This window comes from Alternaria novae-zelandiae (assembly GCF_023758075.1).
Source record: "Alternaria novae-zelandiae strain BMP 2774 chromosome Unknown scaffold_10, whole genome shotgun sequence".
Taxonomy (NCBI): domain Eukaryota; kingdom Fungi; phylum Ascomycota; class Dothideomycetes; order Pleosporales; family Pleosporaceae; genus Alternaria; species Alternaria novae-zelandiae.
Window position 1 is genome coordinate 476,644 of NW_026056970.1, and position 23,253 is coordinate 499,896.

The 23,253-nt window shown below is 51.6% G+C and overlaps 8 protein-coding genes across 8 annotated transcripts; 4 read left to right on the forward strand and 4 right to left on the reverse strand.

Moving 5' to 3' along the window:
- Positions 1–724: 724 nt before the first annotated feature.
- J4E88_005530 (uncharacterized protein) lies at positions 725–1,813 on the reverse strand (the record flags this gene model as incomplete). Its single annotated transcript, XM_049399166.1, has 1 exon — positions 725–1,813. One exon carries the CDS (start codon positions 1,811–1,813, stop codon positions 725–727), a length of 1,089 nt encoding a protein of 362 aa, XP_049254957.1.
- Positions 1,814–4,393: 2,580 nt separating this feature from the next.
- On the reverse strand, positions 4,394–5,080 carry J4E88_005531 (uncharacterized protein; the record flags this gene model as incomplete). The annotated part of the gene is made up of 1 exon (XM_049399167.1): positions 4,394–5,080. The coding sequence occupies one exon, from the start codon at positions 5,078–5,080 to the stop codon at positions 4,394–4,396; it is 687 nt and encodes a 228-aa protein (XP_049254958.1).
- A 1,030-nt stretch (positions 5,081–6,110) lies between these two features.
- On the reverse strand, positions 6,111–7,185 carry J4E88_005532 (uncharacterized protein; the record flags this gene model as incomplete). The annotated part of the gene is made up of 2 exons (XM_049399168.1): positions 6,111–6,916; positions 6,981–7,185. 2 exons carry the CDS (start codon positions 7,183–7,185, stop codon positions 6,111–6,113), a joined length of 1,011 nt encoding a protein of 336 aa, XP_049254959.1.
- Positions 7,186–8,006: 821 nt separating this feature from the next.
- Positions 8,007–8,461, forward strand: J4E88_005533 (uncharacterized protein; the record flags this gene model as incomplete). The annotated part of the gene is made up of 2 exons (XM_049399169.1): positions 8,007–8,363; positions 8,426–8,461. 2 exons carry the CDS (start codon positions 8,007–8,009, stop codon positions 8,459–8,461), a joined length of 393 nt encoding a protein of 130 aa, XP_049254960.1.
- Positions 8,462–10,004: 1,543 nt separating this feature from the next.
- On the forward strand, positions 10,005–11,894 carry J4E88_005534 (uncharacterized protein; the record flags this gene model as incomplete). The annotated part of the gene is made up of 2 exons (XM_049399170.1): positions 10,005–11,668; positions 11,732–11,894. The coding sequence occupies 2 exons, from the start codon at positions 10,005–10,007 to the stop codon at positions 11,892–11,894; spliced, it is 1,827 nt and encodes a 608-aa protein (XP_049254961.1).
- Positions 11,895–12,177: 283 nt separating this feature from the next.
- On the forward strand, positions 12,178–13,467 carry J4E88_005535 (uncharacterized protein; the record flags this gene model as incomplete). Its single annotated transcript, XM_049399171.1, has 1 exon — positions 12,178–13,467. The coding sequence occupies one exon, from the start codon at positions 12,178–12,180 to the stop codon at positions 13,465–13,467; it is 1,290 nt and encodes a 429-aa protein (XP_049254962.1).
- Positions 13,468–13,668: 201 nt separating this feature from the next.
- Positions 13,669–14,431, reverse strand: CUTAB1 (Cutinase; the record flags this gene model as incomplete). The annotated part of the gene is made up of 2 exons (XM_049399172.1): positions 13,669–13,838; positions 13,894–14,431. The coding sequence occupies 2 exons, from the start codon at positions 14,429–14,431 to the stop codon at positions 13,669–13,671; spliced, it is 708 nt and encodes a 235-aa protein (XP_049254963.1).
- Positions 14,432–18,261: 3,830 nt separating this feature from the next.
- J4E88_005537 (uncharacterized protein) lies at positions 18,262–22,905 on the forward strand (the record flags this gene model as incomplete). The annotated part of the gene is made up of 5 exons (XM_049399173.1): positions 18,262–18,342; positions 18,391–18,699; positions 18,749–19,262; positions 19,310–21,732; positions 21,781–22,905. The coding sequence occupies 5 exons, from the start codon at positions 18,262–18,264 to the stop codon at positions 22,903–22,905; spliced, it is 4,452 nt and encodes a 1,483-aa protein (XP_049254964.1).
- Positions 22,906–23,253: the final 348 nt, after the last annotated feature.

Here is a 23,253-nt window from a genome sequence, read left to right on the forward strand (position 1 = left end):
GAGGGAGAAGGGATGCAGGAGGTAGACTGAGAGTCTTAGCTCTGTGGCTTGTCAGAGATGGAAGATTACATGATTGCAAGTACAACTTACCGTGATACCTATCGCAGGTCTGCTGTCCAAGGCACCGACAGCTCCTCGGAGCTGAGCCTAGGTGAACGGATAGTGGTTACATCAATAGCCGGACAAATGGCGCTGGGAGTAGTGGCGCACTCAAGGGACGAGAGCAATGCTGTCAAGAACGTGTGGTTGAAGAGAAGATCGAGAACAGCTAAAGGCGATGGAAGGCCAGGCAGCCTCCAGGGAGTGATGGCGTCGCCATATCCCCGCGTAAGCTCCGTGCCGCTTATCATGTTTCGCGGGGTACGTTCCCGCGTGATCGCTTGTTCGCGTCACCATTTCACTGGTCCCGGTCGTCCAGAACGGCCCACGCCACATGAGACGCTTTTCCTTTTTGCTGTAGATGGTATTGCTGATAGGGTCGTTGTGCGTAGCCTTCGGTTGATGGATATCAGTGAGGCTTGACGCGTACCAAGTCGCGTCACGACGCCGATAAGGCGATAAGGCAACAGCGCTACGCCCTATCGGATTTCATCTCTGGGGAACCTTTCACTCTCAGTACCAAAATCGCGATGGCAACTTTCATTCAATGCTCACGATCCTCAGCTGCAACGCTGACCACAGGTTATCAATGATAGTATCGTTCCGAACAATCTATCTACAGGTTTCAAGATCGGCGCGCATTCATCATCCCCGTCTCGGCGTGGCACCCAATGTACTCGAAGAATTGCTGGTCCGGCTCCAGCACGTAAACCTCATGGAATAGCCGGAGAGACAATACATTGTTCAGCTTTTTCGCATACATCAGGAAGCCTCCGAAGATGTTGATATGCGTCTGGTGGCTTTTACTCCAGTATTCAAGCGACGCCAGGTCATCGAAATAGCCCAAACCGAACGTTCTTTCACTGTTCGCCTCGAACGAGTTTGAATCCACAACATCCCACAAGTTCATCGCATAACATCCAACCTCGCGCCCTTCATCACGTAGAAACTTCATTCCCTCAACGAGCACCGGATGCATTGTATCGAGGTAGAGTTTGCGCTCTCCTGGTAGCGTGTCGGACCAATCCTGGCCCGATCGAATCACGCACAGATTGGGCCTGCCGGATATACGGACACGTTTTGAGGAATCTGCATCATCACTCGAGCCATTCGCGGTGCCATCCTCAGAGCACCATCTATCGCCCTCGAGTTTGTTGTCTTGAGCAGCTGCTAAGCGATCCCGCATGCTACCCCAATACGCGTGTTGTTCCAACTCGCCTGAGATCCTCTCTTGCATGTTGGCCGCTCCTTCTGGATTCTCAGGGTTTGAAAACACTGTTTCAAAACGATCCATCGTTGGACACAGAATCTCCTGGAACCACCCATGCCCATCTTTTTCCCTGTCTGAACTCTGCCACCAAGTATCGAACCCAGATTCCTGCTGCCAGCTGCTGTGCAAGTCTGCGCTGCGCCAATATGCAATCACAGCGATGCTATAGGCACCTCTCTTGTCGATTACGGAGGTTGTTTCCCAAAACGACGGGCGCTTTGACTGTGGCCCTCTACTCACGAACTCCTGAAGCTTGGTAACGGCTATGCCGTCATTCCCGGTAACAGAGTCGTACTGCGCTCCCATCATGGCCATGACGAGATCATTCATTGTAGCCTGGAATCTGGAGCAATATCCAGGGAACGGCGGAATGTAGTTGGACGGCGTGCTAACTGGGCATGTTCTCTCCCTGCGATGGTGCTCTGGAATTGCGTCCTCTGGCATCTTCAAGACTTATTCGAGAAGTTATATCGGATCTGTGGGGAAAGGATCCGTCGCACTCCTCGTGCCTGGGCGCTGTGTTATGAGAGGAGAAGCCACAGGGCACCGTCTATCGAGTTTCAGCTAAGGGCAAGTCTTGCTGCCCGCTCCTCGCAGTCCCGTACAACGGCACGGGACGCTGTGCAGCAAGGGCCTCGGTTCACATGTGTCTAGGTGGGGCACTGGACAAGGGTCGGATCTCGCGCTTGGCCTTAGACCTGGAGTCTGGATGTGCTCCCGGCATCAATTTTCTTTTGTGCCTAGAGAAGCCACTGTACTGACAGTGACGTAGTATTTGCGCATATGCGCTTCTGCAGCACTCTCATCTGGGAATTTGCGAAGCTGGGTACGAGTTCAAGATCCACATTTGACACAACCCTATCTGCGTGTGCCGCGCGCCGCTAAGGCATGGACCGCCAGGTACGGCTGAAGGCTGTATGTCAACCAGGCTCTTTTCCAGTCTCGTGTCCAACTACATCTTATTACCTTCGGACAAGATCGTACAATGTCAAAAAGCAATTCAACAACCAATTGCGCGACGTTGCGATAGGAATCGGGCCGTTAGATCTTCACAGCGATCTTGGTAGCCAGCACCCCGAGATCACCAAACTACCACAAGGATGATCATTCGAGGAACTGCGGCAACTTATTGCGCCCGGCGGGTTTCTCATCCGAAAAGGCACCCACACCAATCGCTTTGCACCGTCATGGGTCACCTGCGCCCGATTGAAAGCCTCCACTCTCGTCGTGTATCGTATAGCTTTCGTTTTTCGGGCGTTCCTTTTTACAATGATACTCAATGTTAAGGACCTTGCTGCTCGGCGTACCCTGATCTCGCGCGAGAGGGCCCTCAACTGTCGATGCTTGTCTCGCCAGCATGTCTAATCCCTTCACGACTGAAGCATGGACCGAATACGCAATTGGTATTGTCGTTATAATACTTCGAATTACAGCGCGCTGCTGGCAGATCCAACTACGTTGGGATGGAGATGATTACTTCGCCGTACTCTGCGCCTTCTTCTTCACCGCTGAACTTGTCATGCTGGAGCTCATCGGCCAGAATGGCTCCATCACTGGAATGAGTAACGAACTCGCGTTGCAACTTACACCTGAGGAAAGCCAACGTGTGACTGTGGGTAGTAAATACCTTCTCGCAGGGTGGATACTATATACAACCCTGATATGGTGCTGTACGTAAATGCTTTGGTAACGGAGCACTCGAGGCCATGTGGTCATACTAATAGGCTGTTACCACAGTAAAAGCTTGTATGCTGTTCTTTTACAGGAGGCTCACGTAGGTATACTTTACAAATTTAGATTGATCCCCGCTGATAGCAATAGGCTCAATCTCCAGCAACATAATCTCGTCAAGATTACTGGGGCAGTCTGCCTTGTAGCTTACATCGCTACTATCATCGTGTTCCTCACACACTGTCACCCTATCTATCGACTCTGGCAAATATATCCATATCCAGGTGATGACTGCGCGCTCAATATATCCAAATACTTGGCGTTGGTCGTTACAAATGTAACGTGGGTAGCCCTAGAAATGAGCCTGTCCACTTCTGTACCATACTTACAATCATCCAGCACCGATCTCATGATCTTGTATATCCCGCTACCTCTACTCTGGAACGTCCGACTACCTTTAAGAAGGAAGCTTCTGTACGGAGTCTGGTTATGCACCGGTGTTTTCATTATGACAGCAACGTTGCTCCGCTGCATCCTGTGTCTTCAAGACGTTTCCCAGATCAACGTTGGCACCATTTGGTCAATCCGCGAAACAGTGAGCCTCTCAAATTTTAATGCCACTAGGACCTTGCTAATGTTCACCATAGTTTGTCGGAATCTTAGCTGTCAACGCACCTATCCTTAAGCCCTTTCTCAGTAAAGCCAGGAAAGCTATGTCATCGATCAAGCCATCAAACGACAATTCGGGCCAGAATTTGCCAGACAGCCTTCGTTTGTCGCATGTTGAGAGGAAGGGCAAAAGGAGGACTGTGCATGAGATCGACAACATAGACATGAGCATGAATGGAAGCGAAGAGCACATTGTGAGACAAGGAACAGACGAAGAAAGAGCGAGCAGTGATGTCAATTCGAGAGATGAGGGTGATGCGGTTTAAACTCGGCATTGCGTGCAAAGCATGATCTAGCGCAATGAGTCATGAGCCTGTCAGTAGAAGCTGACGCATGGTATAGGTACAGCGGCGACGCTGATCAGGCTGCTGCGGATCTGTCTCTGTCGTGGCACCAGTGTTGCCAGTAGAGTGGTCTATCATCAGATCATATCTACTGCAACATAACGCACCGTGCGAGTGGTCCTGCCCTGATCATCATCATCGGTGTGAGAACAGGTGCTGCATCAGCCACAAGACTACTTTCCAGCGTCGGTCGGCAATGAAGCCCAATACAGTCGGGTGGTGAAAACCCAATAGCAGGCCAGTTCTAGTGTTGTGAAGCATGGAGGCAGAATCTAGGTCATGTCATGCAAATGCATGTACATGATAATAATACACTCGCGTGTACCCAATATGCTCTAGCTCAATTCTCATCCTCCAACAGCCTCCTCTCTTCTTCGACAACTTCAGCTTTCTTATCATCCTTCCCACTCGACCTCTGCAGACTGACCGCAATCGCCGCTCCGATGATAAGCACGGCTCCCACCAAGCTCTCAGCAGGCGGCGTAGTTCCCCAGATCACCTTCTCGACAACAAGCGCGAAGACAAGTTGCAGATACGTCAAGTTTGTTGCTCTTCCACCTTTCTCCCTCTGCAGGCCTTCCGTCAAGAGAAATTGCAACAGAAACCCGAAGAGCCCAATAATGGCGATCAATCCCCACTGACCGAGCGTTTTGGGCATGACGAAATATAACGAAGGGTGAACCAGGATGAGCACGAACGAGGCGATCGTTGCGATGAGAGAAAAGTAATTCACCGAGATGAGCGAGTGGGCGCGCTTGCCGATCACTCGGATAGTTGCGTAGGCTGTCGAAGCACCAAGCGTGCCTAGAATCGCGATGAGAATTGCCAGAGCGCGTTGTTCGGTGGTAGTTGATGGTAACGGTGCATGCCCGTCCGAGTCATCGGCTATTGGCCTTGAGTGCGAAGCGGGAAATATCCATGGTGGTCTCGCGACGAAGAGAACGCCGCAGAATGCGACGAAGCTGCAAAGCGCTTCTTTCCAGGTAAAAGGCTCGCGTAACCAAATGAAGCATACAATGGCCGTCATAGTTGGGATTAGGAAAGTTATTACTGTCGCGTCGGAGAATTCAAGCCATGAAAGAGAGTCTGAGCGGTATTGTTAGCTGTATTCCTGTTCATTATCATGACCCACCCATGCAGGTCACAATCTTATATCGATTGAACCGGGAAGAATCGCAGAGGGAGTTGAACTTACAATACAGTCCAAATAAACCGACAAATCCTGCGGTACCTCTCAGTATGAGCAGTCCTTTGATGCCTTTCTGGCCGAAAGGAAAGTCAGGCACCGCATGGTACCAAGAGTAAATCGAGCAGATGATCGTCGTGCACAGCATGCGGATGAAGATGATTTGCAAAGCGTGAAACTCGATGGATGGGTCATTCGCGAGCAGTTTGGCTGCTGTGTTCATCTAGTGCTCATTTGTAAGTGGCATGGTCTGCGGCATGCAGTCATTGCACACAAGAAATAACACTTACGACAGAACCGCATGTCTGTGCCAAGAAAACTAAGAATAAACCGAAATTCCGCCTGTAGAATGACTTCAGACTCTGCGATATTTTGCTCCATATTCCTGGCGGATTGGCTTCCTCGTCCGTATCTTGCGCAGAGCCTGAAGCTGCAGATGGCAGGCGTGGCAAGAAGTTTACCCTTGAGCGCCCTGCGGACGGCGGTGGGTCGGCTATGGTGCCATAAGACATCTCGAACCTTTTGTCGAGATGTTCGCGATTGCAAAGTTGAAGTGGAAGGGCAGAAGCCGTAGCAATGCGGAGCAAAAACCCATGGTCCGGTGACCCACTAGTGGGTCTCTCATTCGGCGGTAGCCCGTGTCTAGCCTTGCTTACTTCAGCTAGAATCTTCTCATGCATGCCACAAGACTGCGAATGTAACACCGATCACAATATTGCCGACATGTTTTTAAGATTTTTGGTAAGCAAGTGCAGTTGCAAGTAAATGCGTGAATAAAACTGAAGACACTTAGTGTTCCTGATATATGTACAAGAAAACCAACTCTCACGTACTACCGAACCAAGCCAGCATCTCTCTACAAGATGTTGGCCTAGGAAAGGTAAGCTGCATCAACCCAGCTCTTGTAGTCGCTGCCCAGAACAGTGGAAGGGCTAACGGCAGCCGAGAGCTTCTTTGAGAAGGACGCCCTGGTACCCTTGGATCCATCACCGGTGTTTGCGTACTCGGCATATGTGACCTTGTCAGTCCTGGGGTCATCGGTATTCCAAACTTTCCATCCCGCGGCATTGATGACATTGGTCATGCTAGTCTTCTGGAACACAACACGAGAGAAATTCCTCCAAGGACGGCCGAGGTAGTAAGCACCCGCGCTCACCGTGTTACCAGGAGCAGCAGCGATCTTCGAGTTGTTGATGACATAGTATGAGGGATTGGAATCTGAATCGCGACCGTTGGCAGTAATGTAACCCACCGACGCTGTGAGAACGCCCAGAGAGCAACCATCGAACCATGCTATGGCCTTCTGGCCGAAGATGAAATCAGTCGCTCCTTCGATGTAGGATTTGGCATAGACCTGGCTACCCTGCTGGGCGAGGATGGTGTCTTGGTAACCCTTGAACTGGCATCCGTAGTAGCCTTGCTTATCAGCATAAGCACTAAGGGCGAGAGCTTGCGAGCCCTGTCCGCGTGTGTTGACCAGGTTGATGTTGTAGACCTTTAGGTTTGGTGTCCAGGCGCGGAGAGTAGCAGTTTCGTCGTTGTTGGGGGCGTCATCTTGACTTTTGCCCTGGGTGATGGTCACGGTGTTGCCGGTGTAACTGCTAGTGTCTGTCGTTTCGCCGTAAACCGTCAGAGCCGACTTGAGCGGCTTGATGTAGACTTGCTCCTTGTATGTGCCTGCAGAACCGGGGGCACCAAGTCAGTACATGTCTCACATGGAGCTGGTACAGCTAGAACTAACCCTTCGCGATGAAAATGCATTGTGCAGCCGTACTGGAAGCGCTTAAAGCATCAACGGCGGACTGAACAGTTTTGTACTTTCCGCTACCACCCACAGCCAGACATCCAGAAGGAGGACTTGTACGTCCAGCCCGAGGCGCCAGCGTCGTTGGAGCTGCGACAGCGGATGCCGCGAGCGTGAGCACGAAAGCGATCGATGGGAGCATTGTGGACAAAGTAGGACAGTTGAAAATGAAAGTATAAGAGTGAGTGAATGTAGAACTTAGCCTGAAGGCGCGCAGTATGCATATACATATAATAACTTCAGCATGCCGGCTATGCAAACTATATTGGCGGACTCCCCGGGTCTGACCTAGACCTCCGAACAGCCGCTTAGTGAGCTACGGGGTCGTTTCCCCGCTATGAAAGCTGTCGAAACGGGCGAAGCAAGCCATCGGAAAATTGATGTATGCACCCCAGACGGTGAATCTCTCATCGCGCAACGACTGCGCATGTGCATTGCGCCGGTTGGTGGGAATCTTGTTGCCGTCCGTGCGTTGATTTGGGTTGATTGTAGCGTGTTACAGAGGGCTGACGGAGGCAGTATTGAGGTCCGAAGTGATGCCGCGTGCGCATCGCATTACTGATGGTGTTGAAGCTGACGCGTTGTTGGGCACGACGGACGCGCCTCCTTCTTGCAGGTCGAGGTTTGTGGGGAAGGATCCTGCGCAGGGCCGTGCGTTGATCACGTGAGCTGGTGTCGCGCTAAGAGGCCCGGGATCCACACGTTCCAAGCCCAGCAATTCACTCATTGTGCGACGCTGAGACCAATCTTCCGCAGACCGCGCTTTGACATCAGTTATTCACTTTGGGTGCTCTTGGTTATCAGTATCTGGTCATTCTTTCCCTCGCAATGGCTCCATCACACACAACTGGCAATAGCTGCCAAACAATCGACCTCACAGGTTCCTCACCAGAGCCGGAAGACATGCCCCAGCAACGACCACAACAGCGGCCACAGCCAAGACCGCCCCAAAGACTAGTTCAAATGTACCTGAAGCCCGAGCCACGCCCCTACGGTATGGCAAATGTCGGGATGGAAGCTAGGCATCCGATGGCTTCCGCGCGAAACCCTGTAGGGCCACAGCAGACGCGCCCTATCCACCCTGAGCATATCAAACAGATCATCGAGACAGCCGACCCGCGCGCTGTGCAAAAGGTGCTGCTCGATCTTTGCCAAATGTCACCGGCCTTTTCCGGCGCCCTCGTCCGTGGACTTGCGCCTCACTCTGCATCCGCCCAGAGCCTGATCAGCCAGCAACGGATGCAGTCGCATCAGCCCAAGGTCAAGATTCAAGATGAGGACGATAGCGACGAACTCTATGAGGCGGCGAAAAGAAACCTCGTGAAGCCTACAGTTCCGACCCCAAGTCACAACAGCTTGCCTGCACAATCCCGCGAGATCAGCGGAAGTCGAGCTACATCACGGCCTCATGGTTCTGAGTTCGCATCACGAGTGAAGCGGGAGCCACGTGAGCGCTCACAGTCAAGTTCAGACGGCGACATGCACCTTCCTGGAGCCTATCCACGCTCTACCACGTTACGCACGCCAGTCCGGAAACCCTCAGGCCAATCATCCTCTGTCAACCAAACTCCAAGGCTGTTGGCCAGAGACACGCCACGGTCAGCGAGCATCAACAAACAGCCTGCGCCTTTGATAAAGACCTGCACAGTGTGTCACGAACAGATAGTGGACGTGAATGCGCCCTGCGTTTCTCATTCTGGGAAGAGGTACAGGCCACCGGGCGGGTCAATAAAATGGGACTGCTGTCAGGCAGACATTGACGATCCCGGTTGCGAGTTCAACGGGCAACATACGACTGAAGAAGAGCTCGAAGAAGACGCGTTGGTACAAAGGAAACGACCAAGTGCGTCTCCGGTTCCAAGTCGTGCCACACAAAAGAGACCCAGAGCATTCTAGCGAAACTGCTAGGGGTTTGCCAGGCAGTTGGTCGCTCTTTGCTCATAGCGGGACGCAATAGATCCACGCAATGGGTCCTCTTCTGCGATCGTTCTTTTTGTTCTTCAGTTTCAGTCGTCTTCGGAAGACACTTCGCACGTCATTAGTTCATTGCTAGAAGCATAGCGTAGGCGTTTCGTTACTAGGCAGCATCGATATGGCTGCGGAGATCTCAGGCAGCTGCATTACAAAGATTTGTGTCCGTTCTTGATGAGCATGTGCATTACTAAGCCTGCGTTGCCCTTCCTGATTTTCACGAATCTGGCCTCGAAAACTCCACCATTGTCTCTAGGGCCCCAAACTGTTCGCCTTCCCATCATGGACAGCGATTACTCCCGTCGCTTCTCGTGTTCCGGTGCAGGTCTACGCTTCAGGAGACTGTGCCTCACCGTTGTTCTGAAACCCATACACATCTCTTCCAATCCCTAATCTAATGCTTATGACGCGACGGCCACTATTTCTGTTGAGTCACTGCATGCAAGAAACAAACCGACCAGGTCTGCAAATTACATCAAGATTAAAATGTGCAGAGTAGGTAACCTAACCTTAATGTAGACTCTAGGGTGTTTATCTTTTTCCCAAGCCGACGTGGAGCGCTCAAGAGGCTAAGAGGATACTGCGAACTGATGGTCCTTTATGCCAATCGTTCATCCGTAGACACGTCTCCAATAGTCTTCGTTCTGAACTCGCTGTGAGCTAGACAACGACCCTTAGTATTCTGCAAGTGTTATCATTACAGGCGGGCAATTTGTCAGTGAATTAGCGGATGTTGCTTGACCGTTATCTCTACGATGCCTATTCTGACTCGTTCCTCACGCGTGACGTCATGCCAAGTGTCTTGCCTGCATTATCATCGACGCGCTAACCTCCATCTCTCCCACTTCTGCACCCGCCGTCAGGACGCGATAGACATGTAACGGACATACTGCGTTCCAGAAAACACGATACCGAGCCGAAGATGCATCGGTATAAAGCTGGCAGGTTGCCTCATGAGCATTGCCCCACGAAGTCTGCGCGCCGCACATCATGAAGGCCGCGCTGTTCCTATCGCTTGCAGCTCTTGTCAAAGCGAGTACGATTTTTCAACTCAACTCTACGTCGTATTATTCTCCAGGTCTTACCGCAGCGACGCTTAGCTTTAGCGACCAGTCATGGGCCAACGTAGAGCCTTTGCCAATCACTTATCTGAGTTTTTCGGACCCTAATGTCACCGCGGAGCTACTGGAGTTCACGATATCCTCATACCTATCGCACGACGATGTATACTCGGAATCTTTCCTCCATACACTAGTTCTTGGCGGTTCAAGCAGTCTTTCAGACAATGCACATGCATATCTTGGCTCAATCGGGTGCAGCATGATCTACACTGCGTTGGACGCCGGCGTAGCATCCGGCCCATATCTACTTCACCCATCAAAGGCTATCACCAGAGTCTACCGATTGTATTGGGATCACAACTTCGCTTTTGCGGAGTCGGTCACTGAAGGTCAGAATGGGACTTTCCTTCCTGTCACAGGTCTGGCGTTGACGGATGCCTACGGAGCTCTTAGTATCGCAGTGCCGTCACGATTATACTATCCAGCACCCACAGAAGATAAACCGTTATCGGGCAAACGCCTGGGCGTGAAGGATATCTACGACCTGAAGGGTATCCGTACGAGTGGTGGAAACAGAGGCTACCGCGACCTTGTGGATCCGGCTCCCGAGAGCGCGGCAGCCTTACAAAAGCTTATTGACATGGGTGCGGTGGTGATTGGAAAGACAAAGACTACCCAGTTTGCGCTTGGGGAACGACCAACAGTCGACTACGTGGATCAGCTGGCACCCTTCAACCCTAGAGGAGACGGCTACCAGCATCCCCAGGGTTCATCAGCCGGCTCTGGGGCTGGACTTGCATCGTACAACTGGATGGATATCGCAACTGCCTCCGATACTGGAGGCTCTGTTCGCTTACCGGCCATGGCAAACGGCCTGTTCGGCATGCGCATCACCAACGCCTCACTGCCACTCAAGGGAATCTTGCCCATCTCAGCAATATTTGATACGCCAGGCGTACTAGCTAGGTCGGCGAAGCTCCTCCAAGCAGTGCATAGGAAATGGTACCCAGCCAAGGAATACACATCCTACCCTAAGCGCATCATCTTGCCTGATCTGTTTTGGCCTACAGTCAACAGCACGAGTATGCCTATTTTTGATTCGTTCATCTCACAGCTAGCTACTTTTCTTAACGCCAATTTGACAACGTTCAACGCCAACGCCAGTTTCAATGCATACGCGAACATCTCTGAAGGCATAGCATCCTATCTCGGCTCTACATACTCCAACATTACCAACGTGGATCAGTACCGCGACCTTGGTCTACCTTTTAGGGAGCAGTATATTGCCAAGTTTGGCAAAGCGCCCTACTGGAACCCGCAAACACGAGCGCGATGGAACCGGGCCGCAACTTTGCCGACCTCTAGCTATACCACTGCTATCGAGCGCACGCACACATTCCAGACATGGTTTCGAGAGACGTTGACGCCATCATGCGAGTCAACGTTGGTGCTGTATCCTATGGGTGCCGGTACGGAAGACTACCGCGACATCTATACAGCCGCTCCAGGTGGTATATTTGCTGCTGGACTACCCGGCAACCAGATGTCAGTTCTGGCTGCGCTACCCGACTACACAATACCGATTGGCGCAAGGTAAGCTTGACTGTACGAAGTGCATTTAAGACATATACTGACTTCGTACCTCTACCATTGCAGGACGTATGTCAGCAGGGTTACTGAGAGAAACGAGACGCTCCCCGTTACCATTGGTATGGTAGCTGCGGCAGGTTGCGACCACATGCTCATGGATTTGGTTGCTGAACTTGCCGAAGTTGGAATAATTACCGAAAGTGTCAAAACCGGGTCTAGCATGTACTAGGGAAAGCAGAAATATACCCATGGGGCTTAATACACCGAGAACCCGAATTACGTGCCCGTACGAGTTGCGCATTCAACAATTCCACATCACAAGACCTGCACTCATTGGTTTTGCTGTGTGCCATGCTTTCCTACCGTCCGAACACATCCCCGTTGTGATTGGCGGACTATCTTTTAGGTACCCTGTCGATCACAACGTCTGGGGTAAATGAAGAGAGTAATCCAAGGTGTCATTCACCAGCAGCGCGCTACGGACTAGCTAGCTGATCTCGCCGCCTCTGCGCATGCCGCGTGGAGCTTTCATATTACATCTCTTTTCCTTCTGTCTCCGACATTCTTCCTACCCCTTGTTCTTCGCCTTGGAGATGATCTTCTGCACTGTTCTGCCCCTGCTAATATCCTCCGTCGCCGCCCTCGCTTTCCCGGGCGCAGAAGGCTTTGGGCGAAACGCTGTCGGCGGTCGTGGTGGCACTGTCTATGTTGTTACAAACCTCAATGATAGCGGTGAAGGGTCTCTCCGCGAGGGCGTTTCCCAGAACGACCGCATAGTCGTGTTCTCGCTAGGTGGTTTGATCAAGATTAAAGAGCGCATGGTCGTGGCCAAACGCGTGTCTATCCTTGGGCAAACAGCACCAGGCGATGGTATCACAGTTTACGGAAATGGGTGGAGTTTCAGCAACGCCGACGATGCAATCGTTCGGTATTTGCGCATCAGAATGGGAAATGGAGGAGCTAGCGGAAAAGACGGTATAACGATCGCAGAGGGGAGCAACATGATTTTCGACCACGTATCCGTCTCCTGGGGTCGCGACGAGACTTTTTCGATCTCCGGCAAGGACGTCGGCAACATCACCATTCAAAACAGTATCATCGGGCAGGGTCTGCAAACACACTCGTGTGGCGGGTTGATGCAAACGAATCTCGGGAATGGTATCAGTCTGTTTCGCAACTTATACATTGACAACAAGACGAGAAACCCGAAGGTCAAGGGTACCAATGACTTCACCAATAACGTGATCTACAATTGGGGCGGGGGTGGAGGATACACCGCTGGAGATTCGAGTGCAGCGAGCGAGGCGAATATCGTTGGGAATTATTTCATCAGCGGCCCCAGTACCAGCGTCACGGCGTTTACGCGCGGGAATGAGAACTTCAAGGGCTACGTTGAAGGCAACTTCTATGACTCTAACCGCGATGGCACGTTGGACGGAACGGAGCTAGGTGTGTCCTCCAGCAACTATGGAGGGATGGCTATCCAGGCGATCAAGTTTCCTTTCCCAGCGCCCGAGAAGACTCTATCGGCGGAAGATGCGCTGAGGCTCGCCGAGAGTTCTGTTGGTGCGAGTAAAGTGCGCGATGTTGTTGACACGCGACTCATTGAGGAATTGCAGAGCTACGGGAAGACGGGTGAGCTGATCAGTGACGAGAATGCTAGCCCCATGGCTGGGCCTGGAACTATTGACGGTGGAGAGCAGTGGGCGGATGCGAATGGAAATGGCATACCTGACAACGTCGAGGATCAGTTTTCGGATGTGGAAGAGTGGGCTAACAGTTTAGTACCAAGTGGTTACTAGATAGCAACTCGCATCTGCTAGTACGTATTGCAAAAGACTGAATCAGTTTCTTTCAAAATGGTTAGGTTGATTAATCATTTCTTTACTGTAAAGAATGTGTACTTAAAGTGGAGGGACTAAGCATATGCCAATACCGAAAACGCAGCCTGGCTGATAAGATACAAAGTTTCATCTTTGCATCAAAGCCTCTCTCGTAGCCACCTATGCGGAAGCAATTTGAGCCCTCAAGAAGATGGGTGCCTGTACAGCAGCCTCATCCGAGTATAGGAGATGCGCAGGTGTGATGATGAGTGTTCCAGTGCAGACCAAGTCGCCAGTCTCGCAGTAGACCCTAGTCTTGCTGGTTGGGAAGCCGGGGATTCTTCCGCCATCTGAAACGCTGTTACAGACTGTTGTATACTATGTTGAGAGAAGGAAAGAGCTTACTTTGAAGGTTCTTGGTGTAGCCAAACAGCACTACGCCCTTGATCTGGTTCTGTACAGCAGCACTCAGACCAGGAATAGCGTTCGACATGACGGCAGCGCCTTGAGAGTATCCCCCTGCAGTGATGGGCGTGTTGGGGCACTTGCTCGCAGCAAGGTTGAAGAGACGTTGGGCTTCGCGGATGGCGGCTTGGGAGGTACCGGCTGGAAGCGTGTTTTCCGCAATACCAGCAGTGTATGGGCCGCCTACACCCTGAATCCAGGTAGTGGATGCTCCATATGCGCTTTCGAGAGCGCTGGCTGTGAAAGGACCAACTAAGGCGCCCATGTTGCCAGCTTCAGTGCTGCCTCTTGCAAAGATGAAGATGGTTCTTGGGCAAGCAGCGCTACTGCCGCTCTCCAGCTCATTGCGAGTAGCGCTTGACTGGCGAGCTTCGAGTGTAATGGGCTGGGGCGCATCCGCCGGCGCAGAGGCGGGTACAGCGATTGGGGAAGAAAGAACGAGGGAAGCAAAAAGAGAAAGAATGGTGACGGACTTCATATTGATGATTGTAGGAACGATGGGTATTGCCTGGTGGCTCTGAAGAGAGAAGTAGTAGAAGGAAGCTGAAAGTTGGCTGTTTGACTGTGCTGTGATCCTTCTCATAAGGGTTCCCTCCTTCCCTTTATATTGTTCTTAGCATGATCAAGATATTGGTTCCAAATCAACATCCCTCGCGCCTACCTCGGTATCTAGACTGCCTAGAATCTTGTAGTGCATCTCTAATAGTGGTTGACGGACGTGAACTCCCCAAAAGAGCGCTGTGACCGTCCTACCAGGTGTCACAACAATTCGAGATACCCTTGGCGTTTCTGCTCTTACCCTCATAGGCAAGACCTTGACTTGAAGAGATCTAGTGAGCAGATGCAGAGCCTTTGGGATGGTAGAGCATAAACGGCAACAGTGGTCCGAAGTATTGTGACACCTGGTAGTCCTTTGTCTCCAAGACCGAGATTTGGTATCTGGCGTTGACCTTCGAGCATCTGACCAGTAGGCATCGTGTTTGGATCTGGGCTTCCTCGGCCCAGGAGATGGTGCCTGGGATGTTATCCTGGGCATGCATGTCCGGGAGACATGGATAGAGCTGATGGTGGGATGAACTGGTCGCGTGGTAGTCGGACGAGGATTTGCTGCTGGGTTCATCGGACGCTATTGGACTTTCAGGTCAAGCTCGCGAATCGAAGCCGAGGCACGGTTGAATCTACATGGATGCGATGAAGTCCTGGCCTGAGTGAGATGGAAGCTCGTGATGTGGGGTACATACACTGAAGCTCTCTTTCGCGGGAATATACCCCGCACATCTACTACGAGAGCGCGCTAAGGCCCCCAGATGATGTGTAGCGAATGGTGTCGGGGCAAGATACCCGATTCTGACGTTTGCCGTCTTTACAGGCGTTGGAGATTTTGGTGTTGTGTACCTCGCTACTGTAGGCTAAGGGAAGAACGGCATGAAGGATTGGTACCTTCCGCATAGGGACACCGTGCATGCAACGCATACAAACAATACTCAGATCATCTCTGGGTTGAAGGATTTAGTTTAGGCAGTTCTTCCAAAAAGAAAAGGAGGTTATCGGATTGCGGCTAAAATAGCATGCCTGCGTGGGATATCCCGCGTCTATCCACAAGCTAATGTTGCATCAAAGCAGCTGCCGTATGTACCTTGTTGGGCGTTCTGGTTCGTCGCTTCGGAGGACTCAGTGGTACGTAAGACAGAACCCAGGCGCTGGCGCATCCCAGAATGAAGACGAACGCATAGAACGCCAGCAGATTCTGAAATACGGCCAACGTCGTCACGCCATAGATCAATGTACACAACGGCCAGAAGAATTCCGATACGTATGTCCATACGTGAACTGCGAAGCGACAAAGACTGTTCAAAGACATTTCAACTTGTGCTCGATAGGCGTGGAGGTACTCGATTGTCGTTGGAGGCGCAAGTATTCTGTCCCAGTGTTCTCGTCGCGCCTCGTGTGTCCATGTACGCACGCCAAGAGGTCCGGCGGCCCTAGTCTCGAGAAGATATCTCCATATAATCTTCAGCTGCCTATCCCAGCTATAAGGCTTCTCCTGTTGCATGAATCTCTCCCATTTCTTTACAGTATTGACTGCCATCTCTTCGGTGACCTGAAACCATTCCTTGTGTGCTTTGGTCTCCTTGTTCGCGTCGACGCGCCCGTGATGTTCGCAATGGAATGGTGCAGAGCAGTTCTCCAGGTCGATATGCACAAGCTTCTCTAGGCGACCACAATGATCAATCTCGTGATCTGACACGTGAATCACACTGGGCAGGAAGCCACAGGCTCTTTCGTGCTCAATGATTCGGTCTCTATAGGCTCGTTTCGTCTTTCCGATCTTGTAACCTCTGGATTTGTTGTTTGGGTCACATAGAACATAGATGACCCCTTTCCGATCGCCAGGAGTCGGATTCTTGAGCAGCTCTCCATACAAGCTGTCGTGGGTAGATCTGGCGGTCTTTGGGGTCAGGACTGGTGAGAAGCCATCGTGCTCTTGATGAGGTTGCTGATTCGCTTCGGCGTGAGAGGGTGATGAGGAATACCGCACTTCCGATGTGGATAGCCCATCCACTTCAAGACCTTGACTACCATCACGCCGTGGACGCTTACGTGGGATGCAGTCATGATGAATTCGTGCGACGTCATCGATGATTTGTTTTGGGCGTCCGATGGAGTCAGAGACTGTTCGGGATGGCTGACTGGAAGATTTGTCCCGAGTAGCTGACGCAGCCAGGCGTTGCGATCTGGCGATGGCTTTGCGAATTGGTGAACCAGTAGAGGTCAGGGTGGGGTCGCTTTGGGTATCCATGAAGCGCGGTCTGGGTGTGGGAGGTTGAATTGACTTGACTTTTGAACTGGTAGGTATGTGTCTTGTTTCTAGCTGCGAGTCTTTCCCAAGGCCATGTAGCTTGTAACCCGAAGAATTGCTGAAAGAGGTATCGAGAACCATGTCTGTAAGCAGGGTTGATAGATGAAAGACGGAGTAGATGATCGATGTGTACAGAGGGAGGAATCTGGGCTGGATGCCATTTAAACCTATGCGCTGAATTTATCAACGCGTTGTATGATCACTTCCCCAGCAACTGCAGAGTTCGCATGAAGATACGTGTGGCGGTGCTGAATGTCACTGCTGTGCCGAATGCTTGGATTGTTTCGTAGGCTTCATAACAGCCTTGCATCGGCGGCCGAGCAGAATAACACGATGAGCACTCTTAGCTCCTAGCACTATCTCGGTCTTTTTGTTAGCATCGATAGCAAGACTCGCGAAGAATCGCTGTGTGCAGCAGACCAGTGATGGGCGCGTTGGTACGGACCCAGGGACACTTGTTACCCACGCGCTGCATTCCACGTGCAGATACAGCGGCTGTGCCCATCCCACAGTTACTACGAACAGCTAGTGCGGCTGCCTGCGGTATCAGAATCGCTCCTGCTGTACGCAAAGCTGCGGGTGTCGGAAGCTCGTAGCCTTGCTGCCAACGGAACGATGTTTCCGCGAAGCAGCAGTCGACGGCCATGATTCGCTATTTTTCGAGGCTGGATGCGCCCGAGACGTTTACGGTGTTGTGGCTGTGGCGGTGGTTTCTACGAAGAAGCAATTTGCTGTGAGGGCGACAGGAGGCAGCGACGTTTCGCGCGTCATCACGCGCTCCTTGGCGAGGGATCACAAAGCCGAGCCGGAACAACGAACGCAAGGTAATAGCACCAAGGCCGTTGGGAAGCAGTCGTGCCGCATGCCGCATCTATCTCTGCGTACTTCCGAAATTTGTACCTTTTTGTGGCATCTTAGCGCAGACGCGTCGGGTACGGGCAAGCAGCGCGATGTCATCAAGTTGCACATCCACTGTAGTTTGACCGGTGACGATGTCCGCGTTCTCAACTGTTTTCTGGCGCGATGACGCGTTGATACTGTTCGCGCAGCTGCCAACGGCGCAATGCTTTAATCAGCATGCATCTGTCGGTTGGCGAACTGCATATGAGGTGTAGCTCTGGTCTCACTGACTGGAGAGAGAGGTCGTGCTGCGATGCTATGATGCGTGCAGATACCTCAATGGCTCCTCCGGCGTTGGGAACAAGGAATGTGGGGCGCGCTAGTATTCCCGGCGTTAGTCCGCGTTCCGAGATGTCGCCTCAGGGCTTTGAACATGTTCACCGACACTCGCATGCTGGCCCTTTCCTTTCGCTGATGCCTAGCAGAGTTGCGTAAGATCTCGTCTACATGCTATCCTCTGCTTACCCAAGTTTACATCAGCTGGGGCTAAAGTGGAAGGAAGTGTTGTCCAAGTAGGTGCTGACGGGCATCCGAAAACGGTGCATGTCATGGCGTCCTTCCAGATTCCACTATCATCGGCTCCAACCTTTTCTGACATACCACCAATATCGCACTGCCATCGCATTTGGGTCAGTACGGTCACTTACGCCTCTTCTGCATATTGCTGATCTCACCAGAATACGGAGAAAGCCCGATTCACGCCATGTGCTCTGCCATTTGTAGCAACAATTCCAGCCATACTGGCAGCATTGGTACTGCTGAAATACTCGCTGCAAGTTGCGGACGGCTACTGGCCGGGATGGACAAAGCCGTTCGTACGCGAGGAAAAGGACAAGTCGGATGAATTGGAGACATCCTCTACACCGCAGCCTCTGGGCAGCACATTTGGCCTGCTAGTCCTAGCTACGGTTGGACTTACATTCCAGATCCTGAGTGCTTTCTTTCCCATCCGACAATCGACCGCGTTTTATCCCGCCATCGCATGGGTACGTACAATGTGACGAGATTGCGATTGTCGATTAACAAGTATTGCAGGCCATCGTGGCAGCGATTGTCATCGTGAAGCGTCCAAGAAAAGCTTCATTGTCGTTGTTGCTTCTCTTCACGAGTCTTCTACTCGAACAGCTGGTCACACTAATCCACAAGGAGAGCCCACTCCTAGCTAAAGATGTTCCTTGGACCGTCGCACCCGTAGCGGCTGCACTAGGCATCGTTCTGGTTCTCAATATGCCTCTCCGGGACCCAAGGCTACCTAGGAAAGATATTAGCCCAGCTTTTGCCACTCCCACGGTGCAACTTAGGACTCCCGAGGATAACTTGACTCCTTGGCAGTACATGACAGTGTCATGGATGGAACCATTGATCAAAAAAGGCGTGACACGTCAGATGGAAGACGAGGATATATGGGATCTTGGCTGGGAATTCAAGCACGCGCGGCTGCACGAAGCATTTCGAAAACTACAGGGTTCGGTGACAAAACGAGTCTTCATTGCAAACGGCATGGACTTGGTTTTTACGACTGTCCTCAACGTTGTTCGTATGTGCGCAAGTAAGTGACGTACCCTATGTCGCTTGAGACGAATTTGACATTAGCAGCTCTACTCACCCCTGTGCTTTTGCAGCGGGTCCTCGCATCCATGGAAGATAAGAACAGCAGTGCTACGATCACCTACGCCTGTATCATTCTCGTCTTGAGACTAGCATCTGCCCAGCTTAACATCTTCAATCTGTGGCATCAGAGGCGGTCATACGAGAGATGCAGAGGCGAGCTCATCACCATGCTTTACGAGAAGACTCTGCATCGTAAAATTTTGGGGGCCAAACAAGACGTCAAGGAAGATCAGACGAATGGCCACAGTAACTCTGAAGCAGACGAGGCGGGTAGCAGTCTTGACAGCACGAGCAAGGCAGCAAGCGGAAGCTGGCTACAACGTGTGGTCACTTCTGTCCGATCTATGTTCACAAAGAACATCAAGACACAGGTCAAAGACGAAAACCAGGCTGCATCGATGGGCAAGATCCTCAATTTGATGCGAAACGACGCTTATGAGGTAGCACAGCGCTTCTGGGAGTTTTCTGATATCATCACTAAGCCTGCAGGTGCCATATTCGCAACCATACTAATATGGCGAATGTTAGGTTGGGCGTGCCTACTTGGTGTTTTGGCACTGGGTGCTTCTCAGCTCCTTAACATCGTGATCGCCCGCTTTCAGGTCTATTTCGAGAAAAAGCGCAGAATTGCGACCGACGAGAAACTGCAACGTACAAGTCAGTTCATAGAGTCCATCCGCCATCTGCGCTGGTACGGCTGGCAAGGCGCATGGTTGGAGGGAATCCTTGAGTCTCGTCAAAAAGAGCTGCATCTTCGTGTGGTCAACATCATCTTCTCGACATCGCTCTCCTTCATTCTCCGCTTCGGATCGGGACTATTCCCTGCGGTTGCCTTCTACGCTTTTACTAAATTAGCCGGTCAGCAGTTACGCGTTGATTTGATCTTCCCTGCTTTCGATCTATTCAATCTATTAGAGTCGTACCTCAGGGCGCTTCCGCAACTCGTCACTACCGTACTTAATGCATACGTTGCGATGGGTCGCATTGAAGAGTTCATGGCCGAGCCAGACAAAGAAGAGACGGATGTAGTACCAGAAGGGTCTGCTGACCTCGGCCTTCACAATGCATCTTTTGCGTGGCCTGGGGTTGACCACGATGTCCTCCAGGATATCACGTTATCTTTTCCTCCCGGACTGACCGTGATATACGGAGAAGTCGCTGCCGGTAAGACGGCGTTGCTACAAGCCTTACTTGGCGAGCTTGACATCACAGCTGGTGAGCTGGTGCGGCCTGATCAGGTAGTAGCATATTGCGCACAAACGCCATGGCTCCAGAGCATGAGTATTCGCGATAACATACTTTTCTCCTACCCTTACGAAGAGGGTCGCTACAAGCAGACTCTGGAAGCGTGTGCCTTATTACCTGATATGGCAGAGCTCAAGCACGGAGATCTGTCGAACATTGGCGAAAACGGCATTGGCTTGTCTGGTGGTCAGAAGGCTCGTGTAGCATTGGCGCGAGCTGTATACAGTCGCGCGAAGGTACTTCTTCTTGACGATCCGCTATCCGCCCTTGACCACCAGACAGCCGAATTCATCGTTGGCAAACTACTAGCTGGGCCATTACTCGATGGCAGAACGACTGTTCTTGTCACACATCGAACAGAACTTTGCCACGGTATCGCGAAGCAATGGGTCCATTTAGAACAGGGCAGAGCGACTCTTCACGAGCCAAGCCAAGTCGAAGACGCGAATGCCCTAAAGCGCACCCAGACCAATGATACTGAGTCAGAGGAAGACGCCAAGAAGCGAGAAGAAGAGCAAGCAGCGGCTGTACCCGACAAGTTTATCGAAGATGAACATCGTGAGAAAGGTGGCGTCAAGTGGAGTGTATACTGGCGCTACATTAGAGCAGGTACGCTGCGATGGTGGTCTGTTGCCATTATCGTCATGGCCCTCTTCCGTGTGCTGGATGTTGCGCAGACATGGTTCATTAAGTCGTGGGCAGAGAGTTACAACGAGGATGATCACAAGGGTATCTTCGACTTCCTGCCTCCAGCCGCAGACGACGTGGTTCCATGGCTCTGGACTTTCTTCGGATTTGTCTCCGCAACTGCCATACTTTTCTGGTTCACGAACCTCATCATGTTTGGCGTAGGCTACCATGCCGCCAAGACCATCTTCAGAGAGACCATTGAACGCGTTGCACATGCGACATTCCGATTTTACGACGTAACGCCAGTGGGACGACTGATGAACCGATTGACAAGCGACATGAACACCATCGATGGCGATCTGAGCACTGCCTTCATCGTCTTCGCATGGCAAATCATAGGCTGGACGAGTGCTGTCATTATAATCTTGTCTTCGACACCAGCATTCTTAGCTTTCGGTTTGGTGCTTAGCTGCGGATTCGTCTATTATTTCTTCCGTTTTCTACCAACGTCGCAAAGCCTGAGGCGGCTCGAAGTAAGTCACTCGGCCTCAATCAACATGTCCCCTACTAACTAGGAATAGATGGTATCACTCTCGCCACTCATGAGCAATTTTGGCGCACTTCTGGAAGGTCTGACAACTGTGAGAGCTTTCAGCGCGCAACAACGATTCCAGACCCGTGTCATCGAGGTGGTCGACAACTTTCAGAAGAATGATCACTTCTACTGGTCACTTCAAGCATGGCTTGCGCTTCGTTTCAGCGTCATGTCGGCTAGCGCTACGCTCGTTATGACACTCATCGCTGTCTACACACACATCAGTCCCGGTCTTACCGCATTTGTGTTGATTACCGCTGGCAAATTCGTCATACATACGGAGTATATGTGCAGGATATACGGAACGCTGGAGATGGACTTTACCAGCGTCGAGCGTGTCGTTGAGCTCCTTGATATTGAGACGGAAGCACCCGGTGTTGTTCAGCCACCCGCACACTGGCCTACCTATAGTGGCGACATCGAGTTCGATGATGTGACCATTCGATACGCAGAGAACCTCGAGCCTGCGTTGCAAAACATCACTCTAAAGATCCCTGCGGGATCCAACACCGCGGTAATTGGGCGAACGGGTTCTGGAAAGTCTACTTTGGCTCTCTCCCTCCTCGCCACTATTGCTGCGGAAAATGGCAGGATTTTGATCGATGGGATCGATATCTCCACCGTGGACAAGCAGGCGCTTCGCAGTCGCGTCACTTTCCTCGCGCAGGAACCAGTTCTCTTCCCCGGCACCATGCGCAAGAACCTGGACCCGTTATCTGTTTACTCCGATGCATCTTGTCTATCTGTGTTGCAGAAGATCGGTGGGGATCAATACAATTGGACGCTTACAACCTCGATCGAAGGTGGTGGCAAGGGTCTCTCACAGGGCCAGCGGCAGCTTGTTGGTCTGGCTAGAGCCATGTTGAGGAGAAGCCCAATACTGATCATGGACGAGGCGACGGCCAGCATTGATTTCGAAACCGCGCAAAGAATACAGAGCGTTCTTAGGGAGGAGATGAAGAGCAGTACAGTAGTCACCATCGCGCATCGACTGGAAGCAGTCAAGGAGGCTGACTATTGTATCGTGCTTGGAAAGGGCAAGTTGGTCAAGGCTGGCAAAGCCGAGGACATGCTTAGGGAAGGCGGCGAGTTCCAGGGTATGTTGGCGTAGAGGTATCGGGGAAGATGAATTCGGCTTGCAGAGATTGTTACAATTAGGTTCGGTTTATGGTTGGCGTTCTAATCTCGACTAGAGGAAAAGTTATTGACAAAGACTACTTGTATCGTATCGCTGTTTTTCAATTCAACGACATTCTTATCGTTCCGTCTTCTTTACGACGTTACTACGTTAGGCAGTTGTGATTACATACCGTCGATGACAGCAAATCTAGGCCGAGGTCTCCCGCTCTATATGGTTAGCGTGATCACTCATGCAAGTATGGAGGTGAAGGTGAACGTACGACCGTTTGCAGGTCTAGCTGCCCAATTGCGGATGTTCCCAAATAGGAAACTTCCAGAC